Source organism: Artemia franciscana, chromosome 7 (genome assembly GCF_032884065.1).
Source record: "Artemia franciscana chromosome 7, ASM3288406v1, whole genome shotgun sequence".
NCBI lineage: Eukaryota > Metazoa > Arthropoda > Branchiopoda > Anostraca > Artemiidae > Artemia > Artemia franciscana.
This window is the reverse complement of record NC_088869.1, coordinates 61,958,753-61,976,414: the sequence shown is the minus strand read 5'-3', so window position 1 is coordinate 61,976,414 and position 17,662 is coordinate 61,958,753. Positions and strand designations below refer to the sequence as shown.

Below are 17,662 nucleotides of genomic sequence, written 5' to 3'. Positions count from 1 at the left end.
GCCCTGTCTGATGTTTGCCATCGTCAAGAACTCGGAGAGGCTGCCGTACCAACGTTTCTTTGGTCGGCCACGAGGTCGCTTCCAACCGGCTTTGATAGGGTTGAAGCCATAGATCGTCTTTTCGAATAGATGCGGTGGCATCCGAAGCAGGTGCCCGAACCATCGTAAGGTTTGCTCGGCTGCTTGAGTCGAAAATTGAGACTGATTTGTGAGCTACAGAAGCTTCTCATTGCTGACGAAGTCGGACCACCGTAGACCCCAATCCTCCTCAGGCTCTTCGCAGGAAATACGTCGATTTTCTCGAGGGTTGCAGCTGATGCTTGCCTTGTCTCAGCTCTGTAAAGCATCACAGAGCTGACTAGAGCGTTGAAGATCCGTAGTTTCGTTGTACGACGTTGAGACCCTCCTTTGGAAATTACGAAAGCGAGCTGCGTTTAGGTCTTCATCACTTTTGTGTCTACAGACAGCAAAGCACGTTCTCCACCACTGAGTATCTCCTCCCCTGTGCTCGCCTTCAGGAAAACTTGAGAACTTCTTCGGAACGCCTCATTTTCCTTAAATATGCCTATAGCCTTTACTTTTTCAACACCTTTTATATGAGAAGTGGTGTCGCAGCCAAGCAGTATATGGCAGAAAATATGGAGTTGTAGAGGTCTATTCCCAAGCTAATTTTCACTATGTGTATGTCCCACGCAGCACTTATGCTGCCTTATTTCGCTTCTGGAGAATAATACATCTTGCTGGTATTGCAACTGGTATTGGAAACAATAAAACAACAAGTAAGTCAGTATCGTCACCAGCTAGAGCAGTAGGAATATTGCTATTCTCAACAGAAGTTTTAACTTTCTTCACATCCACGTCGCCTTCTCAGTGAATAACTTCGATGCCCCTTTCACACAAGCTTTCACTGAGCATGCGGATGAGCCTCGCCTTTTTTTCTGTTGAGTAGAAATTCGTCCTTGGGCATTTGAAGATATGTATGTGCAGTAAACAGCACCTCTCTTCTACCAAATTACATATGTTTGCTTTGCGTCTGGTCTTTTGTTGCAGGACCTCCATCCTATCCGTCAAAAACCACTGTAGGGTGTGGGAACTACGTTTTGATAAATGCCAACTACTAGTTGAATATCATTGAAAGCTCCTTCCAATTTTCCACTAAAGTCTATAAAAAAGAGCTCCACCCTCCAAAACGTGAAGTTGGGGTCATAGTAGTTCTTTCCTATTTGAGCACAGGTTATCTACGTCTTTACAAGCTTCAAATAAACTATTTGCAAGAATAGTCTTCTTGGTCATCTCATAAGCATATCGTCGTCAAAGAGTGATGAAGAAACAGCACATAATTCGTGTTTGAAGCCCTCCCTGGCATGATTGGACATTTTGCAACAAACAAGAACCTCTGGAAGATTAGGCTAGGATATATGTGCTTATTGTCTGGTGAGCCAGCTCGCTTGGCTGTCATGAGGTCTACTTTGGATTTATTTCTGAAAACATAATCCTTTACTGATTTATCGATCTTGCTATCAAAAATCGCTTCTCCAATTTTTAAAGCTTCTTCTGTGTTTGATCCTAATGCAGCCATTATTCCGTTCACTATATTTCTCAATCCTCCACAATCTTCAAATATATTTGACTTTTCAAGTATTTCTATGACAAGCAATGTGTCTTCGTAGTCCATTTTTCGCCTTTGGAGCCTCATCTCCTTGTGTTGTTTGCTAGTTCAATATTTATTCCCTGCAAGTTCCTGCATGAGATAGTTTACTTCAATGCAAGCAAAACGCAACACAACCCTAATATTTCTCTAAAATTCTGTCATTCCGCCTCTACCAGTAAGACCTCCGTATGTCATTAGACTACTAGTTTCAGCCAAGATTTTATCAACATAATTATAATGCGTATACCTCTCTTTTAGATGGCTTTGTGCGAAATTATTCAGGAGGTTAGCAAATGGAAATCAGTAGTATTGGCTCGTGTAACTTCGAAGGTGAAGTGCTAATTACTGAGTTCAATTGATACTGATAGAACATCAAGTCGGTGATGCGTGTTAAAGTAATTCGAGAATATTTTCATGTTTCTTTCAGTTTTTTTTAAGACACCAATATCTTCATAAAAGTTATTTCTTCCAAAAGCCTTTTATGATATAAATTTTTTCACCCTCCCCCTTCGCACTTTGAAGGAAAACTTGATATGTATGGAAACAAAATCTGTTACCGTGTTACCCATCCCGGTAGTCACAGGAAAGACATTTTTCTTAATTATTACGATTTCCATTTTTTTCTGGGGGGGGCTTTGGCACTAAATAGCATAGGCAGGGGCGAATCTCCAGTATTTTTATTGGGGAGGGGGCAAGAAGGGTCCATATCCGATAGTCAAGGGGCATGGGTTATATAATAGTTTTTTCTCCAAATTATTGGGAGGCTGCAGCTTTCCCCATTGCCCCCCCCCTCCCAAACGACGTCCACAAGTGTCAGTTTTTGTAGGCTCCAAGTCGTTTCCTTTCCTTTTTGCGTTACCTACGACCAGGAAAGCCCAAGAAAGGACACCTTATTCGCTAAAATAAGATGTTTTTGGATATAACCCTCCCCTCCCCCCCCCCACTTCAAACTACTACTGTTTTTACTAAAAAATCATCATAGCACCAAGACGCCTAAGGTAAACACAGCTACACACGCTCCTCCTCCATACCAATCTACTCAAAGCCTCTCTATTTATACCCTCCTAGGAAGTTCTGATTTACTTCAAATCTTTCTTTATGACATCCTCCCACCCCAACGGCGGACGATCTGCTTCCCGTTTAGTCCAAGACGATTCATTGAAAAGGACGATCTTTGGCAATCTATCATCCTTCATCCACAGAACATACCCTAGCCATCTCAACCTTTGTCTCATTATTGCCTTAGAAAGCGGGATTGAACCACACTTTTCATAGAGCCTACTGTTTGAAATACGGTCAGTCAGCCGGATACCCAAAATATTTCGTAGGCAATTTATCTGGAAAACACCTTGAAACGTCTTCTTAACATTTATTTTTAGACCTATTCTAGCACCCTGAACTCGCAAAACCTCTAAAAGTTCATTCATTTGCTCACACTTTCATCTAGGATGCTTAAATTGTGAGCATAATCTAAGTACAGATAAGTTTTTCCTCCCGATTTGATTCCGTGCTCTCCCATTGCCTTTACTCTGCTTCTTAATATAAAATCCATCAAAATAATCCATATAAAGGGTGATAAATCACAAGCCTGCTTAACTCTTGATTTCACACGAAACCAGCTGCTGACCTCATTTCCTACCTTAACCACAGCAATGTTATTCTCGTGCATAGCACTAATTACTTTAATGTATTTGCCTGGTATACCATAAAGGGATGAAACTTTTGCTGAAGCTCTTCTATCAACAGAATTGAACACTTGCTCATAATCTAAAAGACGAAAGTGTTTGATAACTCAGACACTTATTATCAAACATAATTAATGATAATTATTAACCTGAGAGTGAAATTTTGGTCAACACATCTTATATCTTTTCCAAAACCCCACTGTTCGTCTCTTAGAACTTTGTCTACAGCATCTCTCAGTCTAAAAGGTACCACATTAATAAGTAATTTTCCACCTACAGAGACCAGACTAATGCCTCGATAATTACCACACTCACTCTTGTCACCTTCATATAGTGATTTAATTAAAGTTTTTTTCTAAAATCGTTAGGTACTTTGCCTTTTTCAAAAATCGTTTTCATGTTCTTCAGTCTAACCTCAGAGCCACCATATTTAAGAAATTCATTTACAACACTATCAGCACCTAGAGTCTTATTTTTGTGTAATCCTTTTAGTATTGTCGCTAATTCTTCCTCATAAAGCAAATCTTCCTTCTCATTCAAGGTATCACAAACTTTTCTATTTTCCTCTATATCTTTTCCTGCGACTCTATCTCGGTTTAGCACATTCTCAAAATGTTCTGCCCATCTCTCTTTAACCCTTTCCTTATCGCTAATTGTGACCCCGTTCCTATCTTCAGCTGGGACAAGTCCAGATTGACTATTCCCTATCAATTTATTAACATGCCAGCATAACATTTTACTATTATGCCGTCTAGCTGCATCCTCCAGATGCTCGGCAATTTTATCCACGGCCTCCACTTCACATTTCCGTAACTCATATTTTAAAACTTTCTCCTCTTTCTTTACATTCCTTTGTTTCCAAATGAACTATCACTCAGATAATTCTTGTACAAACCCCTCCTCCTCTCAGTGAAAGATAAAGCTTTTTCACTAATGTTCCTAGCTGCGGTCCTAAATTTCTTCCCCAAGACACCATCAGTAATTTCACAAATTTTTTTCCTAAAGTTATTCCATCCATCTTCCATATTGTCAAATTTTAAACCCTCTAGTTTAGTATTCAACCGTTCCTGGAAAGTTTCTCTCAAATTATCATCCTGGAGTTTACCAACATCATAACTTCCCGGGAGGTAGTTGTCCTTCCGAAATTTCAGCTTTAAATTAACCCCAAACGCTACCAGATAGTGGTCTTTACTTTTAATATCATTAACAGCACTCCTATATACCCTAGTATCTTGTATTGATTCTGCGGTCTTCGGTTTACAATAACATAATCAATAAGGTTTGCTGTCTTACCATTACGCGAATACCATATATATATATATATATATATATATATATATATATATATATATATATATATATATATATATATATATATATATATATATATATATATCAAGACTTAGCAGCTTCCTTATTCATCATTAGCCCTACTTCATGTCTATGTACCCCATCCTTCCTGCCTAACTAAACAAATTCTATATCACCTAATTTCATGCTACCTACCTCTGGAATATGAGTTTCTGAAACTCCTAATAAGTCCAATTCGAATCGTCTGAATTTGTCAGTCAAAATGTCGATATAATACTCATGCTTTAACATTGTAACATTCAAAGTTCCAATTTTCAAATTCTTCAAATCATTGTAATTATCTTGGTCTCAGGAAAAGCAATAGTCCCGGATACCAGTGCAGCAAGGGGACCAACACATTTTCCCAAGTCTACACCAAAGCGCTTAAGCCGGCTTAGAAGCGGACAGCAAGAAGTCCCTGGGACCTCCAGTAGAAGAGGCATTGTGCAGTGCTGGGCTCATTTTGGTCACAACATGGTTTTCAGCACTTAGCGATGCTCATCTATCAACAAGAGTCAAAATCCTGCACAGACAGTCTCAAGATTATTACCTCCGACTCATTATATATTCATGCCTAAAAATATTATGGTACTACGGGGAGGCGGCCCATAGTAGATAAATTAGCTAGGAAGAGGTTTTTCAGCCCGAAAACGCCCATCAAAACACACCAAACACAGAGGATATATCCGTTAATGAAAATCTTGTGCAAATGCTGTGTTATTTACAAGGGTATAATTTCCTAAGGGGGTGCCACTCTTCTAGTGGGAATAGAGTTGACCACAAGTTTTCCAGTCGTGCAGGTACCCCGAAAGGGAAATTTGAAATACGGTCGCTATTTAAATGTGGGGAATATGTCATAATATAATGTTACACAATGTGCGGCAATACTTTGACTTACCCTGTCTCTTTACTTAAACAGCGCTATTGCGCTGTCTATAGTTTTGCTTTGGATTTATGCGGCCCACTGATATCAACGCTATTTATTAATGTAAATCGGTGAACCCACAAACGAATCAATTCAATAAAAATAATCATAAATAATATCTCAATAAATAACGTATGTTAAAAGTTGAGTACAACAAATCAAATCTTACAGAATCGAAACCTATCCAAAATTACGAGTAAATGAATAGCGCGATGGACATTAGAATATAGCTTTGTTCAATTATGACATTGAACATCATGTGCTTGGCGTGGGAGTGCGGGGAAGTGGAGGGGAGACGTGTACTGCAGCATTAGTGGTGAATCTGGCTGATAAAAGCCGAGTGTATACGACATTTACCTTCGCCCACCCGAAAGTTTGTTTACGCTATATTACTGTCGTCTGCAGAAGCTCATTGCTGACAATTTTAGCAAAAGCCAAGCACCAGCAATTATATGAATGATTGTTTGATATGTGTTAATTGCTTATAATGCATTGTGTAATGTTTTCAAATCCACAAAGTAGTGTCTTTGTTAAATAGTTACTTTCCTTCAATACCGCTTGACTAGCATTTACTTCAACAGAACCCCTTCTCCCCCCCCCCCCCAATAAAATACTTTAGCTAGGCCCCTGATTGGTAAGAATATCAGATGCATTTTTACTTTATACATCCTTTTTTCTCAAAACAAGGATATCAGATGCATTTTAACCACTCTGGACAGCATATATTGAATTATTAAATCAAAAGTTGAAGGCAAATTGGTGAACTGTTAAAATTGGCAACAAGAAATGCAGTGCTATTAGACATATAACCTTGTACCTCTTTTGACAGCCCCCGGGAAACTCCGTTTGTACTAATTTTTTCTTGCACTTTGGAGATAGATATAACGAGAAAAAGATGAGAGCAAGTTTGCTGAAACAAAGGCTAGAAAAAAGGTACTCTAAAAGAAATAAATTACAGTATTTCATGTACAGTCTTTGCATCCATATTCATTCCTGAAACGAGATTGAATTTGTAAAAGAGAAAAAAAAATGCATTCGAATTTTGATATTTCTGATTATATAATAGGTACATTGCTGCATTATTAAACAAAAAACAATTTTCTTCAACTGAAAGTAAAGAGCGAAACACAAAGCGAACAGAAACTGTTTTGTATGTGAGGATGACTCACCCTCTACGCTGAAGTTTTTTAGTACTTTAAGAAAGCTTCTTATTCGAACTAAACGTGTGTTTCAGGAGTCGTTCTTAAAGAAATGGAACAAAAAGTCGAATTTTAACACAAAGACTCCCCATACCCCCTCATCAATCCCTCAGATTGATGAGGGCGAATCCCCCTCATAAACAGAACAATTTCTATTGGTTTTTTTCATTTAACGTTGCTCCTCAATCTTAGTCGGAAAATTTGTTTTTCGTTTAATTTCTGATAGTTTTTTCAAACAAAGCTGAAAAATCCACCTCCTCCCTCTGTGGAAACCCTCCCATGGAAAATTCATAATGCGTAGCCCACTGTCCCGAAAAATTCCCCAGGAAAATTCTCCGCAGGAAAATTCTCCCAGGAAAATTTCCTGTGGACAATTCTCCCTGGAAGACCCTTCTTACTTTCATTTGAATTTTTTTTTTGTTATTAATTTCTATTCTTTTCTCAAATCACGCCTAAAATTCCGCCTCCTCCGAATTTTTCGGAGGAGGCAGAATGAGGTGATTTCCCCACCCCTACAATGGAAAGTGTTCCCCGCCAAAAAAATTGTCCCCTGGAAATTTTCACAGAGAACTTTCCCCTGAAGAATCCCCCCATGAAAAATTCTCCCCAGACAGTTCTCACTCCGCAGAACAATTTTCACCTGGGCAGTTCCCACGGAATATTTCTATGTGTAAAATTGAGTCGCCAAACAGAAAGTAAGACAAAATAAAACGAATTCCTTGTATGAATTCTGGTAAATTCCCCCCTTGTCAAATTTTCCCCGGAACATCTCCAGGGAACTGCCCTCCCGAGGGAAAATTATCCCTGCAGAAAATAGCCCCCCCCCCTCGAAAAATGTATGTATACTTCCCACTTACAAACGCTATAATGTAAGTTAAATTTTAAAAAACGAGTTTTTTCAACTGAAAGTAAGCAGCAACACTAAAAATTCAAAACGAACAGAAGTTATTACACACATGAAGGGGGTTGTACCCTCCCCAATACCTTGCTCCCTACGCCAAAGTTTGACTTTTTATTTCAATTATTTAAGAATGACTCCTGATACGCAAAGACCGTTTAATTACAATAATAAGCTTTTTAAAAAAATTTAAAACACTTTAGGGGAAAAAAACGAGGTACTGAGGAGAAGGCAGCACCCACACACGCGCAACAACTTATGGTCGTTTGAAGCTCCAATGCTGCTCCCTACTTTCACTTGATAAAACTTGTTCTCTTACCCAATTTGATAATTTTTTAATTAATGTTGGGAAATCCACCCCCCCCCCTCCGTGGGAAATTCTCTTCCCCAAGAAAAATCTTCCATAAAAATACTCTCCCATGTAAGCACCCTCGCCGACCCCCTCCCCCCCCAAAAAAAAATCTTTATACCTCCCAATAGCCAAGACTATAAGTAAGCAATGGGTAAAGCTCACAACTTGCAGCCCTCCCCATTTTTACATTCATTTTCTTAATCTACGATTCCGACAACCCAATAGAAGACATCTTTTTCTATGTTCTACTTTCAACTTTTTGTTCCTACTCTAAACTTTAAGGGTGATTTTGTCCCGTTACGCCTCGGGGGAGCAACGCCAATTTTGGATATGTTAATAAGCTTGATTTTCAATATCGAATGGTATAAAAATCATTTCTGTTGCAATTTGTTCAAGGTCTGCCCTTTTTTGTCGTTTTTTTTACTATATTGTTTACTGCTTTTTCTCCATTTTACGACTATGAGTAAAATGGTATGTAAAATTTAAGATAATAATAAATACAATGGGGGATACTAAATAAATACATGGGGCTACAAATCCAAAAATTCAAAATCAGACATTTTATGAAAAATATGCTATTATAGGATTTTATTTGGCTATACAAATGAACTAAGTTTAGATATTACAAGTACAGTTCATTAATTTCATTTTAGTAAAGCAAATTCAGTTTCCTTGTTCCAAATGCTCCCAAAACTCCAGAGTATATCGTCATGTTTAGTGGACCTATTTTAGAGTAAAAAAAGAGGACCTATTTAGAGCGAATAAATGAAAAGCAACTAATGAGAAAATAATATAGGCTAATATTTAATCGTTTAAAATTATTGGATGTGTTGATTCTTTTGATTAGTTTTTTTTTTACCAATTTTGTAATACTTGCTTTTTTGATGGGTTTATTGACTCTGAAGTGCAAACTCGGTCCATCTAGGCTGTTGATAGTCCTTTTCGAAAATAGATTATGACTTATCTAGTTGTTCTAGCTGATTGGTTGGGGTACTACACCTGTAATCCTATGTCCTTCAGGATGTGGGTTCGAATCCTGATGTCACCGGTTATATGGTTTGCAACGAGGGTTACTGGTGTGATTGTAAGCTTTCTGATAGCCAACCCAGCTCTAAATGGGCACCTCGAGAAATTTGGGGAAGGTTTATGAAATTATAGGATGATTGTCCCTAAACCCCATTCAGGGCCAAGGAACAGAAATCAGCATCGCCGGTAGGGACTGTAAAGTCCAGTGCCAGTCTTTTTCCATACCTTGTCTTGTCTTGTGAGGGATTATCCAACAAACCAGATAGCTATTGAAAAATAAACTTAAGATAAATGTTCAGCAATACACTTACTTAGTAATTTAATATCGCAAAAATCGAGAACAAGAGAAAATAAAATACTACCACAAGCCACTAGAACTCAAACACAGTCAAAATATGTAGAAACATAGCCATCAACAATAAAAGATCTTTAAATGAAGTTTGGCCAAGAGGTCGGTTCAAACTTCTAGTTTTCCAGTGACCTCCTCTATCTCACGAGGCTCATGAGGAGCAGGGAGCTTCTCCCAGGACGGCTCAACACCCCAGATCTCTCGAGCGTATTCAGCAATGGTTCTGTCGCTTGAGAACTTTCCAGAAGACGCTATATTCATAATTGCCATTTGTGTCCATTTTTCTTGATCCTAGAATTATAAGAAGTATTGATTTACCCATAGATAATTGATAAAGTCCAAACATTACGATAGAATAAACAGAGCAAACAAATTTTTAAAACGCATAGACTTACGAATAATAACTTAAATAGTACCATACTTATACTGAGAAATATTTTTAACGTTAATTCATATTTCTATAAATATATATATATATATCAATATATATATAAATATATATAAATATATAAATATATATATATAAATATATATATCAATAACAGCATTTGATCCTCTCATAATTGCGGGAAAACTTCCAAAGTAAAGAGGAAGAATGGCACTGAAAACTTTAATAACATCTCTGATTTCAAAGGCTATATTATGAAGCTCAACTTATCTAATTTCAAAGCTACTCAGAATTCATTTACGCTTCTTTTTTTTCTTTTTTTTTTAGTATTGCAAAACCATATTCGAAGGTAGACTATTTAACTGAAATAATAATAATAATAACACCAGTAAATATTAATAAAAAAAAAATAAGGAAAAATCAAAGCATTTTTGAATAGTTATTGAAAATATGAGATTAAAAACAATATGCTGACACACCAAACTCGATATCAATGGTTTTCCAACACTAGTGATAGACGATAGTCGATACTGTTACATGTTTTATGGGACAAAACCCGTGACAAACACACAAAAAAGTTACTTGAGCCTTAAACAGCTTACATACAAATGATCAAACCCTTATATTGAGGAGGCGTGTGTGTATGAGTTTATTTAGGGAAGTGACTCAAATTTCGAAGCAAAAGGAGGTCGTCAAAGCATCAAAAGTAGGCAAATGGTTTAAAAATATAGGCCTGGTCTAATATTTTTGATTTCAGGAGAAATACACCTGGATCCCCCTCCCCCCAAAAAACACACCATGTTTGTGTCTCCCCGAAAGGATCAGGTTTAGACACTAGATAATTGTAAAAAAAAAGAAATAAAGAGAGGAAATAAACACAGGGAGTGGAATGATAGAGAGAGGGCAGACACATGGAGAGAGTGAGGGAGAGTAATGGGAGAGGGAAGGGAAGAGAATGAGAGTGAGAGGAAGATAGGTGGGGAACAGAAGGAGGGGAGTAGAGGGGGAGAGAGAGAGGAGACACACGATATCACAAAATGATAGAATAGTCTTTATTTTTCTTTCTTTCTTCCTCCATTTCTAATTTGTTCAGAAACTGACAAAAACAATTTACGTAGAATCAGAAATCAAAGGCACTCGCTGAAGGACTGCAAGTGCACTAGAAAGTGGCAAAACATTGCCTCAAATTTTACTAGGGACGTAGAACTTGATCAGTTTGTGAAGAGGAATAAAAGAAAAGCTACTGTATTTTGCTCTTTCCCACTCAACTTCCCACATAACCAATAAATGCAATCTTTTCAAGTGATAGTTTTAATTAGCTTTTAAAATACATCGGAAATGGCATGTGGACTACTGAAATGATGTCTCAAATTAAAGATGTCACAGGGAACAATCGAGGGAGTTTCAAAGTCAATACTAAGAAGAGCCAATTCAAAATTCTCTTTCCATGCAAATCAAGTAAGGACGTCATAGGTTTTACAGTAAATTAGTTCCTTTTATCAAGGCACGCTATATTTAACCAAAGGCTCCAACACGTAAACTATTAAGTCCACAATTGTATCCTCAAATTCCTGATATGATCCTCATACAGATCTCAAAGTCCTGCGATACAACTTTAGGCTCTCCAGATTTGGCTTTACTCCAAAACACACTTTATAAAACACGGTTCATGAAATGAGTTTAACCAAAATCTATGCCCTCCAATAGTCTATTAATTAATTAATTACACTGAGGATCGATAATAACGAAATTTAAACAAAAAAAGTAGAAACTACTATGAACGGTCTTATGAACGGTCATTTTTAAAAACCAATTCTGCACTAATAGGAATATCGTAAAAGTTCACCTTCTTGCACTGGAGTAGGAGACTCGATTTGCTTTAAAACAGTTGTACAGTTTTACAACTGTAGTAAGGAGCGACCCGGCTCAATAGTAACCAAAACTCTAAAAAACGGAATTTTGATACCAATAGTTACATCAGAAAAAATTACATTTTAATGCTGATTTTAAATATATAAGTTTCATCAAGTTTAGTCTTACCCAGCAAAAGTTACGAGCCTGAGAAAATTTGCCCTATTTTAGAAGATAGGGAGAAAAAACCCCTAAAAGTCATAGAATCTTAACGAAAATCACACCATCAGATTCAGCGTATCAGAGAACCCTACTGTACAAGTTTCAAGCTTTTTTTTTTCTTTTTTCAGGGGTGATCGTATTGACCCATTGGTCCTAGAATTTTGCGAGAGGGCTCATTCGAACGGAAATGAAAAGTTCTAGAGCCTTTTTTAAGTGACCAAAAGAATTGGAGGCACCTAGGCCCCCTCCCACGCTCATTTTTTCCCGAAGTCGACGGATCAAAATTCTGAGACAGCCATTTTATTCAGCATAGTCGAAAAACCTTATGACTATATCTTTGGGGACGACTTACTCCCCCACAGTCCCTGTGGGAGGGGCTGCAAGTTACAAACTTTGACCAGTGTTTGCATATAGTAATGGTTATTTGGAAGTGTACAGACGTTTTCAGGGGGATTTTTTGGTTGGGGGAGGGGTTGAGAAGAGGGGCTTAAACTTTCCATGGAGGAATTTTTCATGGGGGACGAAGATTTCCATGAAGGGGGTGCAGCATTTTCTGGCATTATTTTAAAAAAACAATGAAAAAATAAGTATGAAAAAATTTTTTCAACTGAAAGTAAGGAGTAGCATTAAAACTTAAACCGAACAGAAAATATTACACATACAAGGAGTTCACCTCCTCCTAATACCTCACTCTTTACTCTAAAGTATTTTTAGTAATTTCAACTGTTTATTGTACGGCCTTTGTGATTCAGGGGGACAAAATTTAAGCTTTAGTGTAAAGAGCGAGGTATTGGCGAGTGGGCGAACCCTCTCATATACGTAATAAAAACATACGAATATAGAAGTTTGTTACGTAAGCTAATGCGTAAGTTACGCATATCTTTACTAATGAAAACGTTTGTAAAAAACTAAAAGTTCTAGTTAAGTGCCCAAGAAATTGGAGGGCAACTGGGCCCCCTCCCTCCTCCTTTTTTCTCAAAATCATTCGATCAAAACTATGGGAAAGTCATTTAGCCAAATAAATAAATATGCAAATTTCGCTTTAATTATTCTTCTGCGGAGAGCCGAAATCAAAACATGGATTAACTAAAAAATGTTCAGAAATTAAATAAATAAAAAAACAAGTTTTTTTAACTGAAAGTAAGGAGCGACATTAAAAATTAAAACGAACAGAAATTACCCCGTATATGAAAGGGGCTGTTCCAAAACTTTAGCGTAAAGAGCAGGGCTTTGTAGAGGGAACAGCCCACCTTTACACCAAAGCGCCACCTTTACACAAAAGGAGGCTCTTACCTTGTATTTTACGGTCTAACCAGACATAGCCTTCCGATGGTCTACTGAAGGATTTATTACATTAGAGGTTGATGAATAGAAACAATAGACAGCATAAATATTCTTTTGGAAGTTAAGTTTTTTTTTAATTCCGGTTTGGTACTAAAGGGACTGTAAAATAGACCATTATTTTTTTTTTTCAAACAATTAACTAGAGAACATTTTTGCACATTTTTCGTAAGAGATTCCCGGAGCTAAGTTTCAAATTTGAATTTGAAATAAAGGTCGTCACAAAAGCCAGGGGCTTAGTTGACAAACAAAATAACTTCCTGCATCTATGCTGGATGTTATTCTTCCGACATAAATGCAAATTACATTTTGCAGATTACAAATTATGATTACAAATGACAAAAAATCTAGAAGCGTGAGGCGTGACTCCTCCAGGAACTTAGATTATAAAAAGTAAAATAAAAAAAAAGACTAGAAGAATGACTACAAGCAGTTGTAAGTCGCAACTTTTTACGACTTAGCATTAAATTAAACCAAGTTCATTTTTTTGTGATATTTGCGAAATATTGTTAGTCCTTGCATTTAGCGCACAACCACATACATTTTCATTGAAAACAATAGCCGAAAAATCTCTTAGGAAATGTTATAATCAATCTGTATAAACACAGCAGAAACATAATTATTTGATCTTGGGGCACATTTAAGAGTTTATTTTTTAAATAAGGGCCAATCCGACTCAAAGTCAATCAGATAATTAAAACGGGTCAGCAGGACCAACTGAGAGAATCACCACCATCACAACCGTCAGGCATACTTCCAACCAGCTCAAGTTCGAGAAGATTTGCCAAGTCCAACCAGGCGAAGAAAAATGAAACAAATGATTCAACCAAAAAATGAAACAAATGATTCAACCAAAGCTTCTGTTTAAACACGTCTAAGCTTCAAATAGACTTCAAAATTGTTGTAAAACCTTGCGAAGCCATTTGTCTATCGCCAGAGCAAAATTACGATATAAAAACTTTAGTAGCTGGTATTAAAAGATAAAACTTTAGTTAATTACTATTTGATACTTAACTTTCCTGTAGCGATTTCAAATGCCACAATTCAAAATAACCAGTATAACCAACAAAACTGGCTTCTTACAAAAGAAGGAAGAAAGAAAGGAAGAATCCCATGCCTCAATGTCTTCATTCTGTTTAACTGATTATTAGAGAGAATAATCAATGGATAGGTCTTGAATAGACGGTATCTCAGAACCTCGTATGCCATTTGTAACCTTATATAACTTTTCTATGGCAATTTCAAAAGCCACAATCAAAAATATCCAGTGAGAAGAAAAAAAAAATTAATTCCACCTGATTAGTTGTCCTGAAGGAAATGTAAGCCAGTAGAAAAGAGCGTGTAGCTTTTTAGTCGTAAGACTGTTTGTGCAAGGTATGCCCCTGCTCCTCTGTTACCAACGCCGTATCCAGGGGGGTAGGGTGTTTGACTCCCCTACCAAAAGCAATGTTTGTCCAAGTCGGAAAAACGTAACAAAAAGAGTATAAACAAATTTTTGATGCGTTTTTAAAGTTTTTGTACCCGTAAAGTTTTTTGTATGCGTTTGTAAAGTTTATGGATGACGGGATGATTTTTGGTTGACTGACGAAGGGCAATGCCCAGTGGACTTCTATGCAAAATGGATGACTAAATTTGTTTGGATTCACAGGCTAACAAGTGACCTAAGCCTAATAGACTTGGCCACTTGTGACTCAGGCGGGCTACCGTGTTTTAAAATGTATACACGAGCGACAAGTCCCCTGGACTCACGCGCGAACGGGAAGACCTATAGTTTTCCAATTACTTGACTAAACGGCACGGGTAACGACCTGTGAGCTACATTTTTACAGAGTGTTTTGCTTCATAGATACTATTAGAACAGGCGTCTTTCAACTGTTCTACGAGTTTTTAGGATAACAAAAAGGCCAGATAGGACCAAGTCTGGGCTATAGGGTGGATTTGACAGCAATTCAAAGCTTCTTCTGCGACGCATGAAGAATGCACCGGGGCGCTTTCGTGATAGAGAGGGTTCAAGATGTCGCATTCCTGGACATTTTTTAACTCTCAATTTCTTCAAAACATCTACATTATAGACTCTTGTGACAGTTTTTCAACGTTCTAACAAGTCTATAAGCACTACTCTTCCAGACGCCCACGAATCGGTCGCCATCTTCGTGTTGACATAAATTCAACGAATTTTTATATGCCCGTAGTATTCAGTAGCGTTTTCCCCTTGTCTTATCACTCCGAGGCTCGGATCATATGATGCTTGTATTAAAGCTGGTGTTCTTACAAAAGCAAACAGATCATTTTTCTTATCCTTGAAGAAAGGGAACACATGCATTTACATAAAAAACGAAAATTTAACCTTATAGACTACATTGACTTCTTCCTGCTTCTTGATGTAGTCATCATAGTCAGCCAAAGTGAGGAATCGATCATGGTACATGAGATTGTTGAAAATGTCCATAAACTCCCCAGGGTTATTTGGACAGAAGTAGCCATCACGAATTTGATCGATCACTTGTTTCAGTTCAGGATTAGCCTATAAAAAATGGTTTGATTAAACTTCAAATATAAGTATTATAATTATGTCTTTCAAGTCTTCCTCCTACTCACACATAGGACAAAAGTATAGACTATCCTCATAACTAAACCATCGTAAGCACTTGTCTTTGTCTCTTTTTGGCATAATCTCCACAGAAGTTCCAACGGAGATTAAAAATAGAAAAAACGAAATTTTTAAACTGGAACATGTAAACCCGAAACGCCTCTACCAAACATCTATCCAAATTCTTTGCTGAAATTTAAAGTTTGATGATAACTCAAAACAGAGTAAGCAAAATTATAGCAACAAAATTATAAATTTAATGAATGCGAATTATCTATAAGACTTATTTATTTAGAAAAGAAAAAACTAAGGAACCTTTCTGAATTTTTAAAGCCATATTTTTTTTTAATACTTTAAAACATATTCAAATTAACACATTAACATAATTTATCTTTTGAAACAACTTTTTCTTTTAAAACATACCTTGAAACTATTTACTTCATAGTCTAAGAAGTACATGAATAATTTGGGAAAGCTGCTTAAAACTTTTAATGTTTCTTAACAGTCTTTTAACTAAGGTATTATTGAAAAAAATTTCACATATTTTCCCGTTCATTATCTATACCTGTAACAAATAGAATGCTCCCAAACTCACCCCTCCCTAGATTTTCGAAATAGCTAAAAACACGCTTGCATCCCCCTTTTTTGCTAAGATAGAAAGTGGTTGCCGTTTGGTTAAATTCTTCTACAATTTTCTTTTTTCTATACAGCTAAGGATTGCTAAAGAAGCTCTGACTGCCTTAGCTGAACACTCAAAAATTGAGCTTTGAATTGAATTGGGCTTTGGTGTTGACTGTCACTAGCTCTGAAATTAAACCAAAACTCGTTGTCTATGGGTTCAATGCTTATTTAAATCTTGGTGGTATGGTAAGAACCTTGTTAAATGTAAATTTGCTGTTACTGTGACCCACTGTCTAAAATAGGACGGTATCTGGATTGCGAACCTTTCTTTGTTAGAAGGTATCGGCCCTTCGTTACTGGATTAATTTCATGTTCATGGAACGGTAATATAGTATTTCTGTAACTAAATACAAAATGCGTTAAATATCATAAATGGCATTTGCCATTGTCAAGGCTTGTATATGTATGCAAAATGGTACAAAGTTTTTCAAATATAAACACTTGGCTGGCCGATTTCTTTCCTAGTAAAGATAGCCTTATTTCTGTGTCTAAAAAAAAACAATTTAATTACGTATTAACCCATAACATGACAAAAATATGCATGACCAATATAATACTCCTAAAGCAAGGTTTTCCTTCCTCCTAAAAAATTGATTTTTCTGCATATGAGGTAGAGACTCAGGGCACGGCATGATCTAGGTCAATCTTAAGATCTAACTCCACTCGTGGAAATGTCTCTGCCAAAGTCTACAAAGACAAGTATACTATGCAAAAAGCGATCTTTTTTTAAAGTAAAAAATTACATTTTTAGAAAGATCAACTATATTCATGACCAATATAATACTCCTGAAGTTTTGTTTACCATAAAAATATGCGTTCTCCTAAATATGAGGTATGCATGCCACGAGAGGGATATTTACACACGCACCACGAACAAGAATAAAGAAGTAGCCTAAAGCCCTGTCTTAATTGGCAAACTGGCTAGTCTTAACTGGCAAGCAATAAAGATCCTTCATTTTAGGGTAATACTGTATATACGAAGAATAGTAGCCCAACATCTACCAATAAGGAGACTAAAAAGAGATAGAAAGAAAGAAGGATTGGGGTAATCTCTCCTAATAGTCTTAAGCATGAATTAAGACAAGGTCAAAGCCGCCTCGTTCATGTTGTGTATACACATCATAATGTGTAGAATCTTTATAGTCCTTATTAGA

General features: G+C 36.8%; 2 protein-coding genes across 7 annotated transcripts in view; both read right to left on the bottom strand.

Annotated features, from left to right (window-relative positions):
• Positions 1-2,730: 2,730 nt before the first annotated feature.
• LOC136029747 (uncharacterized) lies at positions 2,731-3,078 on the bottom strand. The gene has a single exon (XM_065708252.1). The coding sequence runs from the start codon at positions 3,076-3,078 to the stop codon at positions 2,731-2,733; it is 348 nt and encodes a 115-aa protein (XP_065564324.1).
• A 6,310-nt stretch (positions 3,079-9,388) lies between these two features.
• The window catches only part of LOC136029572 (glycogen phosphorylase-like), a 302,996-nt gene continuing 294,722 nt past the window's right edge, over positions 9,389-17,662 (bottom strand). For all 6 annotated transcript variants that reach the window (XM_065708067.1, XM_065708066.1, XM_065708069.1 and 3 more), the window contains 2 exons: positions 15,585-15,761; positions 9,389-9,726 (listed from right to left, as the gene is read on the bottom strand). In XM_065708067.1, the coding sequence (XP_065564139.1) occupies positions 9,544-9,726; positions 15,585-15,761 (360 nt within the window). In that variant the 3' untranslated portion in view covers positions 9,389-9,543. The remainder of the gene's footprint in view (positions 9,727-15,584; positions 15,762-17,662) is intronic.

Bases quoted from the DNA above. Each gene is read 5' to 3' on its own strand.
- LOC136029747 (XM_065708252.1), bottom strand. From the start codon at position 3,078: ATGAATGAACTTTTAGAGGTTTTGCGAGTTCAGGGTGCTAGAATAGGT.